Source organism: Leptopilina boulardi, unplaced genomic scaffold (genome assembly GCF_019393585.1).
Source record: "Leptopilina boulardi isolate dan_hultmark-lab unplaced genomic scaffold, ZJU_Lbou_2.1 LbouV2_144, whole genome shotgun sequence".
Taxonomy (NCBI): Eukaryota; Metazoa; Arthropoda; class Insecta; order Hymenoptera; family Figitidae; genus Leptopilina; species Leptopilina boulardi.
The window spans coordinates 1,427,714-1,444,764 of record NW_026137690.1 but is presented as its reverse complement, the minus strand read 5'-3'; the positions used below and the strand labels follow the sequence as shown (position 1 = coordinate 1,444,764).

At 27.6% G+C, this 17,051-nt stretch overlaps 1 protein-coding gene across 2 annotated transcripts in view; it reads right to left on the bottom strand.

The window, feature by feature from the left end:
- Positions 1–3,691: 3,691 nt before the first annotated feature.
- Positions 3,692–17,051, bottom strand: part of LOC127291562 (dual specificity tyrosine-phosphorylation-regulated kinase 2-like) — a 216,073-nt gene continuing 202,713 nt past the window's right edge. For both annotated transcript variants that reach the window (XM_051320754.1, XM_051320755.1), the window contains 7 exons: positions 10,275–10,431; positions 9,922–10,138; positions 9,569–9,826; positions 9,357–9,495; positions 8,959–9,274; positions 8,705–8,834; positions 3,692–7,441 (listed from right to left, as the gene is read on the bottom strand). In XM_051320754.1, the coding sequence (XP_051176711.1) occupies positions 6,955–7,441; positions 8,705–8,834; positions 8,959–9,274; positions 9,357–9,495; positions 9,569–9,826; positions 9,922–10,138; positions 10,275–10,431 (1,704 nt within the window). In that variant the 3' untranslated portion in view covers positions 3,692–6,954. The remainder of the gene's footprint in view (positions 7,442–8,704; positions 8,835–8,958; positions 9,275–9,356; positions 9,496–9,568; positions 9,827–9,921; positions 10,139–10,274; positions 10,432–17,051) is intronic.

Below are 17,051 nucleotides of genomic sequence, written 5' to 3'. Positions count from 1 at the left end.
AAATTAATTTTCTTAAATTTAACACAGTTAAATTCCACATCGTTAAATTCTACACATATTTATTTTGTAATGAAAAATTAATTGCATAAAATTCTACACAGTTAAATTGTTCACCGTTAAACTCTCCATAAATTTATTTTGTATTATAAAATAAAATTTGTTTAATTCTACACAGTTAAGTTGCATATTGTTAAACTCTACAAAAACTAATATTATAATATAAAATTAATTTTAATAAATTCTACACCGTTAAATTGCACACCGCCAAACTCTTCATAAATTGATTTTATAATAGAAAATAAAATTGATTAAATTCTACACAGTTAAATTGCTCACTGTTAAATACTAAAGAATTTATTTTTTAAATTCTGCACAGTTAAATTCCACCTCGTTAAATTCTACACAGATTTATTCTCTAATGAAAAATTAATTGCATAAAATTCTACACAGTTAAATTGTTCACCGTTAAACTGTCCACAAATTTATTTAATAATAGAAAATAAAATTTGTTGAACTCTTCACAGTTAAATTAAACACACTTAAACTCTACACACACTAATCTTATAATATAAAATTAATTTTATTAAATTCTACACAATTAAATTACACACCGTTAAACTCTTCACAAAATTTAATTTAAAAAAAATAAAAATTTATTAAACTGTACCCCGTTAAATTGCACATTGCTAAACTCTAAACGATTTAGTTTTTAAATTCTAAACAATTAAATGCTACAATGTAAAATTCTACACAAATATATTTCGCAATTAAAAATTAATTTCGTTAAATTCTACATAGTTAATTTCCACACTGTTAAACCATACACAAATTATTTTTTAATTGTACACAATTAAATTGTACAATGTTAAACTCTACGCAAATTTATTTCATAACAAAAAATAAGTTTTGTTTAATTCTGCACAGTTAAATTGCACACCGTTAAACCATATACAATGTATTTTTTAAATTCTATACATTTCAATTGTACAATGTTAAACTCTGCACCAATTTATTCTTTAGTGAAAAATTAATTTTGTTAAATTCTACTCTGTTTAACTCTAAACTGTTAAATTCTACACAAATTTATTTTGTAAATGAAAAATTAATTTTGTTGAATTCTACACAGATAAATTCCACACCGTTAAACTCTTCACAAAATTTAATTTTAAAAAAATATAAAATTTATTGAACTCTACACAGCTAAATTGCACATTGTTAAACTCTAAACAATTTAGTTTTTAAATTCTACATAATTAAATGCTACAATGTAAAATTCTACACAAATTTATTTCGCAATTAAAAATTAATTTTGTTAAATTCTACATAGTTAATATCCACGCAACGTTAAACATCAGACAAATTATTTCTTAAATTGTACACAATTAAATTGTACAATGTTAAACTCTACGCAAATTTATTTAAAAAAAAAAAAATCCGCCATTTCAAGAAAATTGTTACTCGGGGGTTTTTTGGGTCGCTGATTACGAATCTGATATCAGATTTTCAATATTTAAAATGGCGGATCCAATATGGCGGATGATTATTTAAAAATTTGGATGCATTTTCTTGCAACCTGATTATTGGGAGGTTTTCGGGGTTGCTGATTACGAATCTAATGTTAGTTTTTCAAAATTCGAAATGGCGGATTTTTTTTTTTTTTTTAAATAAATTTGCGTAGAGTTTAACATTGTACAATTTAATTGTGTACAATTTAAGAAATAATTTGTCTGATGTTTAACGTTGCGTGGATATTAACTATGTAGAATTTAACAAAATTAATTTTTAATTGCGAAATAAATTTGTGTAGAATTTTACATTGTAGCATTTAATTATGTAGAATTTAAAAACTAAATTGTTTAGAGTTTAACAATGTGCAATTTAGCTGTGTAAAGTTCAATAAATTTTATATTTTTTTAAAATTAAATTTTGTGAAGAGTTTAACGGTGTGGAATTTATCTGTGTAGAATTCAACAAAATTAATTTTTCATTTACAAAATAAATTTGTGTAGAATTTAACAGTTTAGAGTTAAACAGAGTAGAATTTAACAAAATTAATTTTTCACTAAAGAATAAATTGGTGCAGAGTTTAACATTGTACAATTGAAATGTATAGAATTTAAAAAATACATTGTATATGGTTTAACGGTGTGCAATTTAACTGTGCAGAATTAAACAAAACTTATTTTTTGTTATGAAATAAATTTGCGTAGAGTTTAACATTGTACAATTTAATTGTGTACAATTAAAAAATAATTTGTGTATGGTTTAACAGTGTGGAAATTAACTATGTAGAATTTAACGAAATTAATTTTTAATTGCGAAATATATTTGTGTAGAATTTTACATTGTAGCATTTAATTGTTTAGAATTTAAAAACTAAATCGTTTAGAGTTTAGCAATGTGCAATTTAACGGGGTACAGTTTAATAAATTTTTATTTTTTTTAAATTAAATTTTGTGAAGAGTTTAACGGTGTGTAATTTAATTGTGTAGAATTTAATAAAATTAATTTTATATTATAAGATTAGTGTGTGTAGAGTTTAAGTGTGTTTAATTTAACTGTGAAGAGTTCAACAAATTTTATTTTCTATTATTAAATAAATTTGTGGACAGTTTAACGGTGAACAATTTAACTGTGTAGAATTTTATGCAATTAATTTTTCATTAGAGAATAAATCTGTGTAGAATTTAACGAGGTGGAATTTAACTGTGCAGAATTTAAAAAATAAATTCTTTAGTATTTAACAGTGAGCAATTTAACTGTGTAGAATTTAATCAATTTTATTTTCTATTATAAAATCAATTTATGAAGAGTTTGGCGGTGTGCAATTTAACGGTGTAGAATTTATTAAAATTAATTTTATATTATAATATTAGTTTTTGTAGAGTTTAACAATATGCAACTTAACTGTGTAGAGTTAAACAAATTTTATTTTATAATACAAAATAAATTTATGGAGAGTTTAACGGTGAACAATTTAACTGTGTAGAATTTTATGCAATTAATTTTTCATTACAAAATAAATATGTGTAGAATTTAACGATGTGGAATTTAACTGTGTTAAATTTAAGAAAATTAATTTTTTATTACAAAAGAAATATATGTAGAGTTTAACGTTGTAGTATTTAACCGTGTTGAATTTAAAGAAATTAATTTTTCACTACAAAATAAATTTGTGTAGAGTTTAACATTGTACACATTAAGTGTGTAGAATTTAAAAAATAAATTGTATAAGGTTTAACGGTGTGCAATTTAACTGTGTAGAGTTTGACGTGTAGGGTTTTAACGATGTAGAATTTAATTGTGTAGTATTTGAACCGCCCCTATTTAACTTCCACGTTATAATCTCGAAAAGGGTAGAACAAAAAGAGCAGCTAGGATTTTAAATCTTGAAAATTTGGAATTTGGAACAATTCCCCGTCAGCCGTTTTAAAAAATCGGAGATGCAATAATATATTTTTTTAATTTTATAAGGTTAGCGGCAACTCCCATAATGTCGTTTTATCTTAATTAATTTTTTTTTATCTATTTTACAAAATTTATCAAATAAAATTTTAATTAATTTTAAAATTCATCTCAAAAAAATATTTCCATCTTAAAAAATTTAGGCTCAAAAAAAAATCCGTTAAATATATTTAGGAATTTGGTTATAGGATAAAAATCGTCATTTAAAAAAATAACAAATTTCACATTCGTATTATGTATAATCTTTATTAGTTGTTTTTTTTATTTACACACAAGATAATCATCATGGGAGTGATAGTCTCATCTTGGTTACTATATATATAAATATATTTATATATATAGTTATTACATTAAGAATGAAAGACAAAACGCATTTTTATAAGATAAAAACAAACGAACAAATGATACAAAAGGTGATGATGCTTAGGTTGGGCTTTATTTTTTTTTCTCGCAATATATATATAATGTCGATTACCTTTACACTAATATTTTTTTTTGTTTTTTTTTCTTGTTTTCGTTACCTTATTATTTATTGTTATCAATTCTTCATTTGCGTATATATTTATATATATAAATAAATATATAATTATATATATATGTATATATATAAATATATATATATAGTAATACACTAAAAAGTCAGGCAGAAATTTTATGACGACCTCGTGACGTCATTTTTTATATATATATGTATATAATAACTCGGGTTTCGTGGAGGGGGGTGAGAAGAGAAGGGGGGAAAACGGTATTTAAACATTATTTTATATACGAATCACAAAAAAAAAAATTCATTCTCACGAGTCTCATATTTAGTTTAATTATTATTATATTCTTTCTCACTATATTATTATAGCTCGCGTGCATTGAATACTCGGTTCGTTTTTTCTTTTTGTTCTATTTTGTCACATGCAAAAATTCAAAATAGTTGCGAAAACAATGATTTCATACACATTTATTTATTTATTTTTGCAATAAAATTGCTTACAATTTCTCAATTGTAGATTTTTAAATTAACAATATAGAGACGAAACAATTTTTTTCCATTATATAAACGAGGATTTCGATTTGAAAAAAAAAATGATCTCAAATTACAAACAAAGATCTTAAATTAAAATTAACGAAGATCTCCAATTAGGATAAGGAAGATCTGGACTTAATTAAAAAAAAAAAAAAAAAAAGTTGATTGTCCTACTAGGCTAGTTGGCTAAAATTATGAAATCTCGAGCTGAACCTTCTTTTTCTTTTATAATATGAAAAAATAAGAGAAAAATTAAGTTTTGGCAAATAAACTTTTAATCGTATCGTGTCAGCTCTTTGTCATGTTTGGAGCAATTTTTTTTTTCTAGAAAGTGATTTAGGACTACTCACACACACACTTGTCTAGATAATATTTTTCTTTTTTGTTTTTACTATCCTGAGGTTAGGAGCAGTTTTGTTTTTGTTCGTAATAATTCGACTAAAATTGTAAATAAACAAAATGTATATTAACAGCGAAATCACGAAAATCGTTTTTTTTTGTCAGGGTGCCTTTTTTGAAAACGATTAAGTTGCTGTAAAATACATTTCTAAATAAGGACTAGTCCACTGTCTTTTCTTCCCTTTTTAGAAGAAATCACGATTCGGAGAATCAACGAAAAAAATTTTTGATTTTTTTGTTTTGAATTTCTTTTTTAGGGGGGAATTATTGAGGTTTTTTTTATAGTTAAGACAAATTTTGCTCCAGTTTTTTTTTGTTCCCATGGAAAAAAAAATTGGTTAAAAAAAAACACGCCAAATTGCTAGCCTACTGTAATACTTAATCTTATTCTTTTACATTTTAGCAGTTTTCTTTCGTTTCTTTTTTTTCCCTAAAAATTGCATTTATAATCTAGCGCGCAATGTGAAATCGTCGAATTCGATAGAAAAAAAAAAATTACCTTTACGAAGAATCGAACCATCGGCACAAAAACTCAGAAAATCGTGAGCCTTTACCAACTGAGCCAATGAAGAATTTAAAAAACAAAAATTTCTCCACTGGATTTTTAACAATTTTTCCAAATGAATATCAAAAACTTCCTTTAAATTCATAATCGGAAATCGATGATTTCACATTGATGCGCTTATTCCTCATCTCTTTTTATTCTCAATTTTAATAACAAAATAACTTAGCAAAATTGTTTTGCTGTTTAAGAAATAATTTTAAGAGGAACAAATTTAAAAAAAGTGATTAATAATTTTTTTTTTTTTGCAAACGGGACATTTAAAAATTAAAATTAACAAATTTAAAATACATTGTATATATTCTCTATATATTTTTTACAAGCTAAAAAACTCATGACACGAGACGAGAAAAAAAAGAAGGGGGATAAAAATCTCGATGTCTAATTAAAAATTCTGTACACAATCGATTAATTAATTGCAAATTAATGCCGTGTTATCGGCTATATTGATCTCAATCGATATTAAAATGGCAGTAGCCATTATTGTAAGCATATACATATTATGTATATTTATATATATATATATATTTAAGAAATATTTATAAGATAAGAAAATAATTAATAGTAACGAAATTATTAATTAGTAATCCTAATTTATATCAGAGATCTAAGTAAGACAGTGGTAGTTTAATATCACAATAAGACTACTCAGCCCTCAAAAATTAGAGGGAGGGGAGGCAAAGGCTTGCCCACACATATTCAAAGAGAATTCTCTTCCAAAAAATTTCCTTTCGATATCTTGTGACTATTTATTATTATTATTATTATTAATTATTATTATTATCGTTCACAGGACATCGAATCGAAAAATTAAAATTAAACGCGCACTCAGTCAAGGGCAGCTTGTAGCTTTTTTTTTTACCAAAAACAAAAAAAATACACTTACACGATGACAGGGAAAGCATTTTACGTTCAATTTTTTGTTCTTGACGATATTCACCGAATTTTATTCGTGAAACAAAACGCTTTCTTAATTTTTTTTTTGATCCGATTTGATTGAATTTTTTCCATCGGATTTTAATTAATCTAATGATTTTGATTTCGATGAGAAGATTGCGTTTTTGATTTCTTTGAAGTTTAGTGAAAGTCGTCGTCAAAAGAGTGTCGCGTTGAAATAACACATTTATATATATTTTTACGAATTACGGAACAAGATCAGATCATACCGCTTTTTTTTTTGTCTATTATAAATATTCATCGTCTAAAAGTGTTCCAGTCACGATATCAGTCTAGCGTCTCCTTTAGGTCGATTTTGGCCTAACAGCTTGAGAATAATAAAATTCATCTATAGCTCTAACCACTTCGGGATTTTTTCTTATCTCAATGATCGAAACTCGCTTTTTTTTGTAAATTGGATTTGTTGCAAAATTTGGAAATTGATTTTTCATTAGAATATTTTTTTTACCTCCAGGGAAATTTTCGATTTTATCGAAAAATGATTCAAAAGCGAGTTTAGAACGAGATTATACTTTTTTTTGTATATTTAGAAGTGGCTAGCGCAGACCCGACTTCATAAGATTGGAGGTAAAAAAGTGCCGGAATCATCTAGATTGGGATCGAGACTGGAAACAATGTCACCGGTTGATGCGTGTCTTGATGTTGCCGGTTGTGTACCAACGGCGAGTGCATGACTGCTGGCGCTACCATTGAGTTTACTTTTAACTACTAAACCACCTCCGCCGCTGCCAGAATCTGCATTGTCAAGTGTTGTTATTTTAGAAACACATTTACGTCCACGATAAAGCCTATAGAGTGAATAAAGTTGTTGTGGATCTTCCATTGTTGTTGCACGTTGTCTTGGCGCATTTTGCACTGTTACAGTTTGCGCATGACTTTGTTGTGATGAATCAACAACAGCGCTCACAGCTGTTGTGCCGCTAACTGAAGACGTCATTGTCGAGCTCGATGAACTTAAATGTGATGATGATGATGATGAGGAATTTAACCATTCATGTTTCATTGCCTCGTCGGGTGTCATTCGTTTCTTTGCGTCCCATCTGAAAATAAATGTAATTCATTGAACAAAAGGGAAATATTTAAATTTGTTTTGGGAAAATTAGTCTAATTCTATTTTTCATGTTATATAAAAATTAACATTGGTATTAATAAGGATTTGCTTTTTTATGTTACAAATGCAGAAGGAGAATCATTATGGCTACCGCATATACTTTGCCTACTCTACACTATCTCTATGAACAGAAAACATCGCAAAGGATTTTTATTATTCAGATAACTTCAAAAAAATTTAATTCTTTTAATTACGAATAACATGAAATATGACAAAACCTAATGAACAACATTAAATTAATTAAAATTATTACTAATTTTAAAGATTTTCTTTGTATCAGATGCAGGAGAGGATAATCACTGGCAATTAGGTCAATCGCAAACATTCAGTCAAGAAAATTATGAAAAGAATTCTTATTATTCAGAAAACTTCAAAAATTTCAATTCCTTTAATTAGGAAAAACCCAAAAAATCTACAAATCCTGATGAACAATAATACTAATCAGGGAATCGAAACTAAAAAAGAAAAACGTTTCTTGTTCCGAAAAAAATTATTCCACTTGGAGTAATAATCATGAAACAGAAAGTAAAGGATTCTTATTATTCAGATAACTTCAAAAAATTTCCAATTCCTTTAATTAGGAATAATCGAAAATATGACAAACCCTAAAAGGAACAGAACCTATGAAATTTTTTTTTATTATTCAGATAATTTTATTTTCTTGAATTAGACAAATTTGCATGACGCATGTAGTAATTGTAGCTTTAGTTTTTTGCATGTTAATTCTAATAAGAATGGATTTTTGCAATTCGTTTCATCTAAAACAGATTGGAATTAAAAAAATTCTGCACGCTAGTCTTAGATTTTTGTTTCACAATAGAGGCAGGAACTTAGATTACGTAGAATTTATTCCTGAAATCAAAGTGACAAGCTTTAGATTTAGGACGTGATTCTGTAGTTTTTAAAGGGTTAGAAGCTTTGGATCGAAGTAATTTTAAAAAGCACTTGATTTAGGAAATGGAATTTTTTTAATTTCATAAACTAAAAGAAGGCGGAATTTTTTTTGATTTCCAAAAGTTTTCTTGCGATCATTGTAATGATAAGGTTAGGAAGATTTTATATTTAGTTTGATTCTTTTCGTAAAAATAGGATTTTTATAGCTTTTGTCATTCTTTTTTTCAAAATCCCAGTTACCCTTAGAATTGATAGTCAAATTTAATTTTCCCTTAATAAAAAAAAATCATCTACTCACTCGAGACATCTGCTAACAAAGTCAACGAACAATGTGTAATGACAACGAAGAGCAATGGCCACACTTTTGCCACCTGGTCTTCGTTTTCTTCCTCTGCTATTTGTCAAACAACGAGGACTTCCTTTCGAGTCTGTAGAACAAAAAAAAAATGTTTCCTAATTAGATGAAATTTCAACAATTAGAGAATATATTAAATTCCAAGTCTATAGTTTCAAAAGTATATATAGTTTATAAATTAACATTATAATTCTCACCAAAGAAAAGTCTACGACGTGATGCATGATTGATAAGTTGCTCTGGTGGCCTTCCCAAAACTTCCATGATGCATGCGAGTTGTTCAACTTCATTTTCACCCGGAAATAGTGGATATCCCGTGTAAAGTTCAGCTAAAATACAACCCAAACTCCACATATCTATTGGCGTTCCATAAGGAAGGCCAAGAATCACCTCTGGACTTCTATAGAATCGCGATTGTATATAAGTGTAAACACGTTGATGACTATAGCATGATGATCCAAAATCAATAACTTTTATTGAACTACTGCCACGTTGTTTTAGAAGAACATTTTCCTGTTAAAATTATAAAATTATTTTCCGTTTTTTATCAAAAGTCAATAATTAAACATATTGTTTCTAAATTATAATTACTTACCGGCTTTAAATCGCAATGAATGATATTTTCACGATGCAACAGCCTTAGACAATTAATCAATGAATTGGCGAATCTACGAATTAGACTCAAACTGAATCCTTGATAATTGTTCTTTTTAATTAACTCGTACAAGTTTAGACTGTAATTGAAAAATACAGATTAGAATTTTACATTTAAGTTTGTAGTATATATTTAGGTCTTTATTTCCTTACCTCATTAATTCAAAACTAATGCAAAGATGATTACGGAAGTAAAAATATTCTAACATATGAATAACGTTGTGTTGCGAATTTGATTCAGCGTCCTTCTTTCTTAAATGATCAAGTATTCTCACTTCAATCAAAGCCTGATGATGGAATCTCTTTTTGTTTCTAATTATCTTGATGGCAATATGCTGTCCAGTTTTGTGATCCAAGGCGCGAATTACTTGGCCAAAACTTCCTTTTCCAATCACTTCTAGAATCTCGTACCTGTTGGGATAAATTTTGAAGTTTTAAACATTTTTTAAATTGAATTTGTATTTCTTTTTTGATATTTCATTCTGGATTGGATATTTTTTCCATACCTGTATGAAATGTGGTCATGTAGAACTTTATTGTAACTGCCATTGTCATCATCGTAGCCGCCATTTTGTGATGCACCTTCTTCGCCATGAATTTTACAGGCCGAAAGTCCCAAATACCAGATTTCGGAATATTTTTCAATTTCGGCTCGCTCAAATTCGGTGAGCTTTGAGCCAAAGTACTTCATTGCCTCTGAGGGTGTCATTGGCAATCTTCCGCCTTAAATAATAAAAAATTAATTTCTCAAATGTTTTGCAAAAGAAAACTTTTTAAATAGAAGTTAATTGAAATCGATAAGACATCAAAAACACTCGTTTCCCCAAAAAAAAAAAAAATAGAAAACAACTTCACTTACAGTAACCGTCGACGTTGGAACTAGAATTGAGAGAGTCGTGAAGTGGAAGATTGTGAATGGTATTGGCATTAGAGTTGTTGGCATTATTGTTGTCCGTTCGATCCAATCTTGTTGTTTTAATGTTCCAAAATTCTCTCTCACTTGGTGACGGCAACTTCTGGAAAAATAAAATCAAATAATTAATTTTTTGTTGTACTAATAATAGACGCAATTTGCTAAATTTTTTTTCTAAATTCTAATTAATTAATTCTTAAATTCTTTTGGAATACGTAAATTTTTTTTAATAGAAAAAAAATTCTGAAAAGCTTCTAGGGGGAAATTTTAGTCCTCCTGATTGATGTTAAGAAATAATTGAATGTCAACGACCGCAGTGCGCGACAGAACGAAACAAAAAAAAGGGGTCATTGAAGGTCTTAATTTAAACTGGAACCACCACGCGACATATAATCAGGTGGAATATTTCCCCCTTCTGTTTCATAAAGCAATAAAGAATTCGTTGACACGCGATTACTTAATTGATGCATTCAAATAAATGGTTCGAACATTTTTTTTCAGGTGCTTTCATATAAATTCTATATATTTTGAAATATGGACATTTTTTTCATGACAAAAAATATTTCTTTGCCCACACTTGCAGTAGCCTTGGAAATCAAAATCGAAAAAAAATAAATAAAAATACACATGAATAGAAATATTGTAATCTTTCTTTATAGAAACTAAACGCGTGGTACTTATTGGAAATTATTAGAACATTAGAAAGGGTTTTTGTATTACGTTATATTGTTATTCAACGTGTCACTCATATGTAAGGACGCTGAAAAAAATTACGAAAATAATTTTTAAGTCTCACAATTTACATCGTTGATATAATTAATCAATTCCGTAAATAATAATTAATTTCATTAATAATCATTCCTTTAAATTCTATTAATTTTTGAAAATTTTTTTTACATCACAAACATTTTTTTCGGACTAAAATTTTTAGATTTGAAAGTTAATAAGTTTTAAAATTAGTTTTGAAAATATTTCAAGAACATTTCGTAAATTAGAAAAGTTTTGAAAAATTTCCTAGCGAAAAAATTATCTTTGTGAAACAATAATATTTTTGTACTCATGGAATATTAGTACTGCAAAAAAAAAGTAATTGCATTCAAGAGAGAAAGTTTTGTCGACAACTAAAGTTTTTTTTTATAATTTAACATTTTTCTCCAGTTCTTAAAAATGTTCTTTTAAAGAAGAAGAAGAAACGACATTTCAAAGAATGAGTCAGACAAGATTAGAATATAGATTTTGCTTTGTTAGATTACAATCTCGCTAATTGTCTGATATATAAGATATCGGGTATTATTTTCAAAGGCAGAAAGCGTTGAATATTTTAATAAATGTCGACTGAGCATTATATATTGTTTTTTTAAGACAATGACGTGCAGTAAAGGAAAAAAGGATTCTTAATATTCAGATATAACTTTAAAAAAAATCTATTTCTTGAATTGGGAAGGACGGAAAATATGGAGGAAAAAAAATAGTTTAACTCTATTTTGATGTTATTTTAAATTAAAATTATTAATTTTAGAGATTTGATTTGTTTCAGATGCCGGAGGAGAATCATTGGGATTTGGCCAATCGCAAACTAGAGAAGGAAATTAGAAAAAGGATTCTTATTATTCAGATAACTTCAAAAATTTTGTAATTCCTCTATGAAGGAAGAAGCGAAAATGTGACAAAGCCTGATAAACAATAATCAGGAAACAAAATATAAAAAGGATTTTTATTATTCAGATAACTTCAAAAAATTTCAATTTCTTTAATTAGGAATAACTGAAAATATACCAAACCCTGAAGAGCAATAATAATAATTAATCAGGGAACAGAAACTACGAAAATATTTTTTTTTATTCAGATAACTTCATTCTCTTTAATTAGGGAAATTTGCATGACGCATGTAATAGTTGTAGATTTAGTTTTTTGCATGTTTAGATCATTTTAATAAAAAATAATTAGTAATTTATGATACAAGTTCGAGAAAGTGGGGTTTTACAGATGAGTGGCGTAATGACGTCTCTTTTCTATAAATTCAACTTTCAACGACTTGTATCATTTCATACTTTACATAATAAGTTTTAATAAAAAGTCTCATTTTTGATGCATGGAAAACATAACCTCTTAACAGATGTCAGATGCACTGTATAACTACACGTTAGTCAAATAACCCTATCAAAAAAGAAACTAGTATGAAGTAAAGTAACTAGTGTTTTAAAATTCTCGGTAAAATTGAAACCTGAGAATGTAAGAAAGAAAATTGCGGTAAATTACCGAAAAAAAGAGAATTTATGAGAATATTCATTTAAGTGATTGATAATTGCCTTTTTTTAATTTAAATATGTATTTTTATAGTATGTAAGTTATAAATAAACGACCGACATGTTATTAAATGAATAATTTGAACCATGAATATAATAAACTGTAAGGGTGCAGTCCCATGGAGCAGATTAGCAGAATAGATTTCAGCCAATCAAAAGTTAGTCTCTCGCGGCAAATTTTGCATTTCCGTTAGAGACTGTTTTTTTATTGGTCAACGTCTAATCTGCTAATCTGCTCCATGGGACTGCACCCTAATTTTCTCTGTGTTCTTACTGACAAGATGACAGTCGGGTATATATGCCTGCACTTTTATCATTGTCTAACACGTGCGTCGTCATGGCAACATGTGTGTTAGACAAGGATAAAAGTGCAGGCATATAAATGTACCTGATTCAATATAATAATGTAATATTATATCAATATTAATATATTAATATATATATTATATATTGTAACAAAGATATTTTTCATTATAATAATAATTATACAGTCAGGAACATATGTATGTACTTTTATCCTCGTCATACACGTTGTCATGACAACGCACGTGTCAGACAAGGATAAAAGTACAAGTAAAAATTCTCGTAAATTCTCAGAGAAAAAACGATCCGGTAATTTACCGGTAAATTACCGTAATCTTCTTTCTCTTCTTGACGTAATTTACTGTCTTTAGAACACTAAAAGTAACTAGCGTTTCATAAAAGTACTAAAAGTTATTTGTATTTGTAACATCGTCTCCCATAAAATATGATTTTTTTTACACTTTTTCCACGCTTCAAAAGTGAGACTTTTTTTATGCACGTATTAAAAAAGTTATTTTTGCAATTCGTTTCATCGTGGAATGGATTCGAATGAAAAAAAATATTCTTTTTTCGTGACTTGGGGGATAGACAATTTTTTGCATATATATATATGGTGACAGGGGATGCGCATTAATATAAATAAAATTCGAACGAATATATAATCATGAGACATATAACGAGAGGGACAGCGGGCAGTTATAAATTGCAATTGTACGATTCGTGGGTCATGCTCTTTCAAGTGGTAAGAAATATAGCACGTGATTCCGGCACATTGCAAGCTTATAATATAATATGTCATATATATATATATGAACATAAATTATTATTATACAACTTTTGTCATTCATAACCTCCTATAATGAGGTCAGGTTATGTTCTATTATTGAAAAATTCAAATAAATATAAAAGGATGAACATTTTTTTTTGATAAAATCACTTTAAATGCTTTTGATTTTAATGTACTGTAAAAAAAAAGAAAATCGTCGCGTTCGTTTAAAGAACTTTCTCGCAGAATGTATTTACACATGTCTGTTTAAATGATAATTTACGACTTTTTAATGGACGAGAAATTTTTCTTTTTTAAATAACATTTAAGACTTCTTGTCACAATTTATATATATAAAACGTTCTATGAACATTTTTATGGTTAAAATTTTATATCCTTTGTAGGTTAGTGCCAGAAGTATGTTTTTGTTCTAAAAATATGATTTAAAAATTGAGGAATCATTTTAGGACTACTGGGATGTTTAGGATTTTAGGAATAGGAATATTTTGAGAATATGTTAGGATTAAAAATGATGTTTACATGGAAACGTTTTGAAATAAATTTCTTGGAAGTTTAAAAGTATATTTAGAGTCGTAATGAAAATTTCCGTTTCATAACTAATCATTCGAGTTGAGGATAATTTGAATGAGAAATACACCCCTTTACGCATATTCTTATGTTTCGCAAACAATGGCACTATATAGTGACGACGATGTTTGACGATCCTTTCTTATTACAGCCAATGATTACGTGCGCAATGGTACTTATTAGGTTAGAATATATGTATATGCAAGGACGCGTACAAAAGAACGTATGGACACTATATGCGCAAAGAGTTATTTACAGAGTAGGAAAATTTATGCGTTCATCTCTCTCTCTCTCTCTCTTTCTTGTTCGCTAAAGAAAAGAATTATTTTCCATCGTGTCACGAATTCAAGATCATCTTATATTCAAATTTTGCACCAGGAATTATCGTTCATGGAGCGGAAAAATTAGAATAACAAAAAATTTAGAAATTCAAATTAAATGCTAGTTTTTCTAAACGTTATTAGAATTATAAATTTTCTTTGTATTGAAATTCATTTCATGTTTGGATTTTTCAAATTGGAATCTATATATATATGCTATGGGAGAGGTTAAGTCTAACGGTACATATACAACCATTATGGATTTTATTTGAAAGTATTTCTGCAATGGAATAACAAGATTCTTTAATGGTGATAGGGTGGAGAATATTTTTCAGTTGAATAAAGATAGTAAAAAAACAATTTTCTTTGGGAATTAGTAACATTTGAGAATTTTAATAGTTCTTTGGGATTGATAAATTTCTAACAATTTCTAATTAAAGGTATTAAAAAATTATTACTAATTTTAAAGATTTGCTTTTTGTTTCAGATGCCGAAGAAGAATCACTGGAATATCGTCAATCCTTTAGTGAATAAAATTAGAAAAAGGATTCTTATTATTCAGATAACTTCAAAAATTTCAATTTCTTTAATTAGAAATAACCGAAAATGTGACAAAGCCTGATAAAAAATAATCAGCAAATAAAATATAAAAAGGATTCTTATTATTCAGATAACTTCAAAAATTCAAATTCCTTTAATTATACTCGAACCCTAATTAACAATAATAATAATCAGGGTAATTCAATTTTTTTTTAAATTCGTAAATGAATTAACAAAATAGAATCGTAAATCAACTTTGTAAAAAAAAGTTTCATATTCGCAATTTTTTAAGATAGTAAAAAATATGATCTTTTATTAATATCATATATATATATATATATATATTAATAAGAAATTGTGACCTCGAGAAGAAGGAAATTAGCTCTTTTAAAAAAAGTTGTTGGGGAATTTTTTTTTCTCTTTCTTTATTATAAATTATCTTATCCGACCTTATACACAAAAGCGTGATCCACTCCTTACTTGGAATAGTAGGATAATAGCAGAAGGCGAGGCCACCAGGGACACCTTAAACCTTCCGATATCGTAATGGTGACTTGACGTCGAAACAAAGTGTGCACTCGTGTGAGACACATGAGGCTGTAGACAAGAGTTTTTTTCATTTTTTTTTTAAGAAACTTTCTCTTATAAATTCACTCGCATACGATATTATACACCCTTTTAAGTACCATTTTCAATATCGAGGTATTTTATAATGTGGAGAAATATTTATATGCGAGACAAGAAAAAAAAACAATGAAAGTCATTTTTAAAATGTTATTCTATTGTATATGTCAAAAGAGATATGTATTTTTTTTTTTAATTTAAAAATTTCTCCTTATCTTGAAAAAAAAGAAAGATTTAGACATTTCTGAGAGAGGCTGACGACGCCTACTGGATTCCTTTTTTTTCTTTTCTTTTTTTTTAATGCCAAGTCGATGATAAGACAGGAGTTTAGAAAGGCTGACTATGGGTGAGAGGAATGAAAAAGATGTCACAAGGCAAACCACATTACTTAAGAATTATTAACGATATAAATATTTCTTGATGTCTTTATAGAAAATTTATTTTTTCATTTTAATTGAGATTTTGCGAATTGTTTAAATTTTTATAATAATGACAAAAATCTAATTTTTTTTTGTCAATTTTTTGAAGATTAGTATTTTTCTGTTTTCGCTCGTAGCATTCATGTACAAAGACAATAGAAATTCTGATAGTAATATATATATATATATGACAATCGAGCAGCAAGTTTCTATATACCAGAGGTCTTTTCTATTGTCCCAATGGTTTCTGAGCGTATTGAAATTCAATTTTGTAATCGTGCGCAAGTGCTTTTGTCACTGCCTTTGTTATCATCTTCGAGTCCATTGATTCGCATTGCAGCAGCAATTTCCGTTTCACTAATATTTCACACGCACTCGTGGAGATTCAATTGAAAAAGTAGCAAAACGCTCTCTCGGTGGCATTTGGCTGGGCAGAGGAGGAGGGGGTGGGGGTATATAGAGAATATTTTACGCAACGACAAATTTTCCGGTCCAAATACAAAATCAAATTAGCGAATAATTAAAATTAAAAAATTTTTTAAAAATATTTCAATTGTTTAAAAGTATTAGGTCAAATGAGTGCGCACGAGTTAGTACATTTTTTTTATTTATTTTATTAATTTTTAGTATTCTTAAATTTTTAACAATTTTTTTCCGTGTAATATGTTAATTATAATAAAAATTGTTGAACTAAATAAAAAAAGTTATTTTGATAAATTAATTAAATTTAGAAATTATTACTAATTTTTAAGAATTGATTTTTGTTACAGATGGAGAAGGAGAATCATAAGGATTTGGTCAATCCTAGGGTCAATCGAAAAAATCAAGGTAAAGGTAACTAATATGTGAAAAGGATT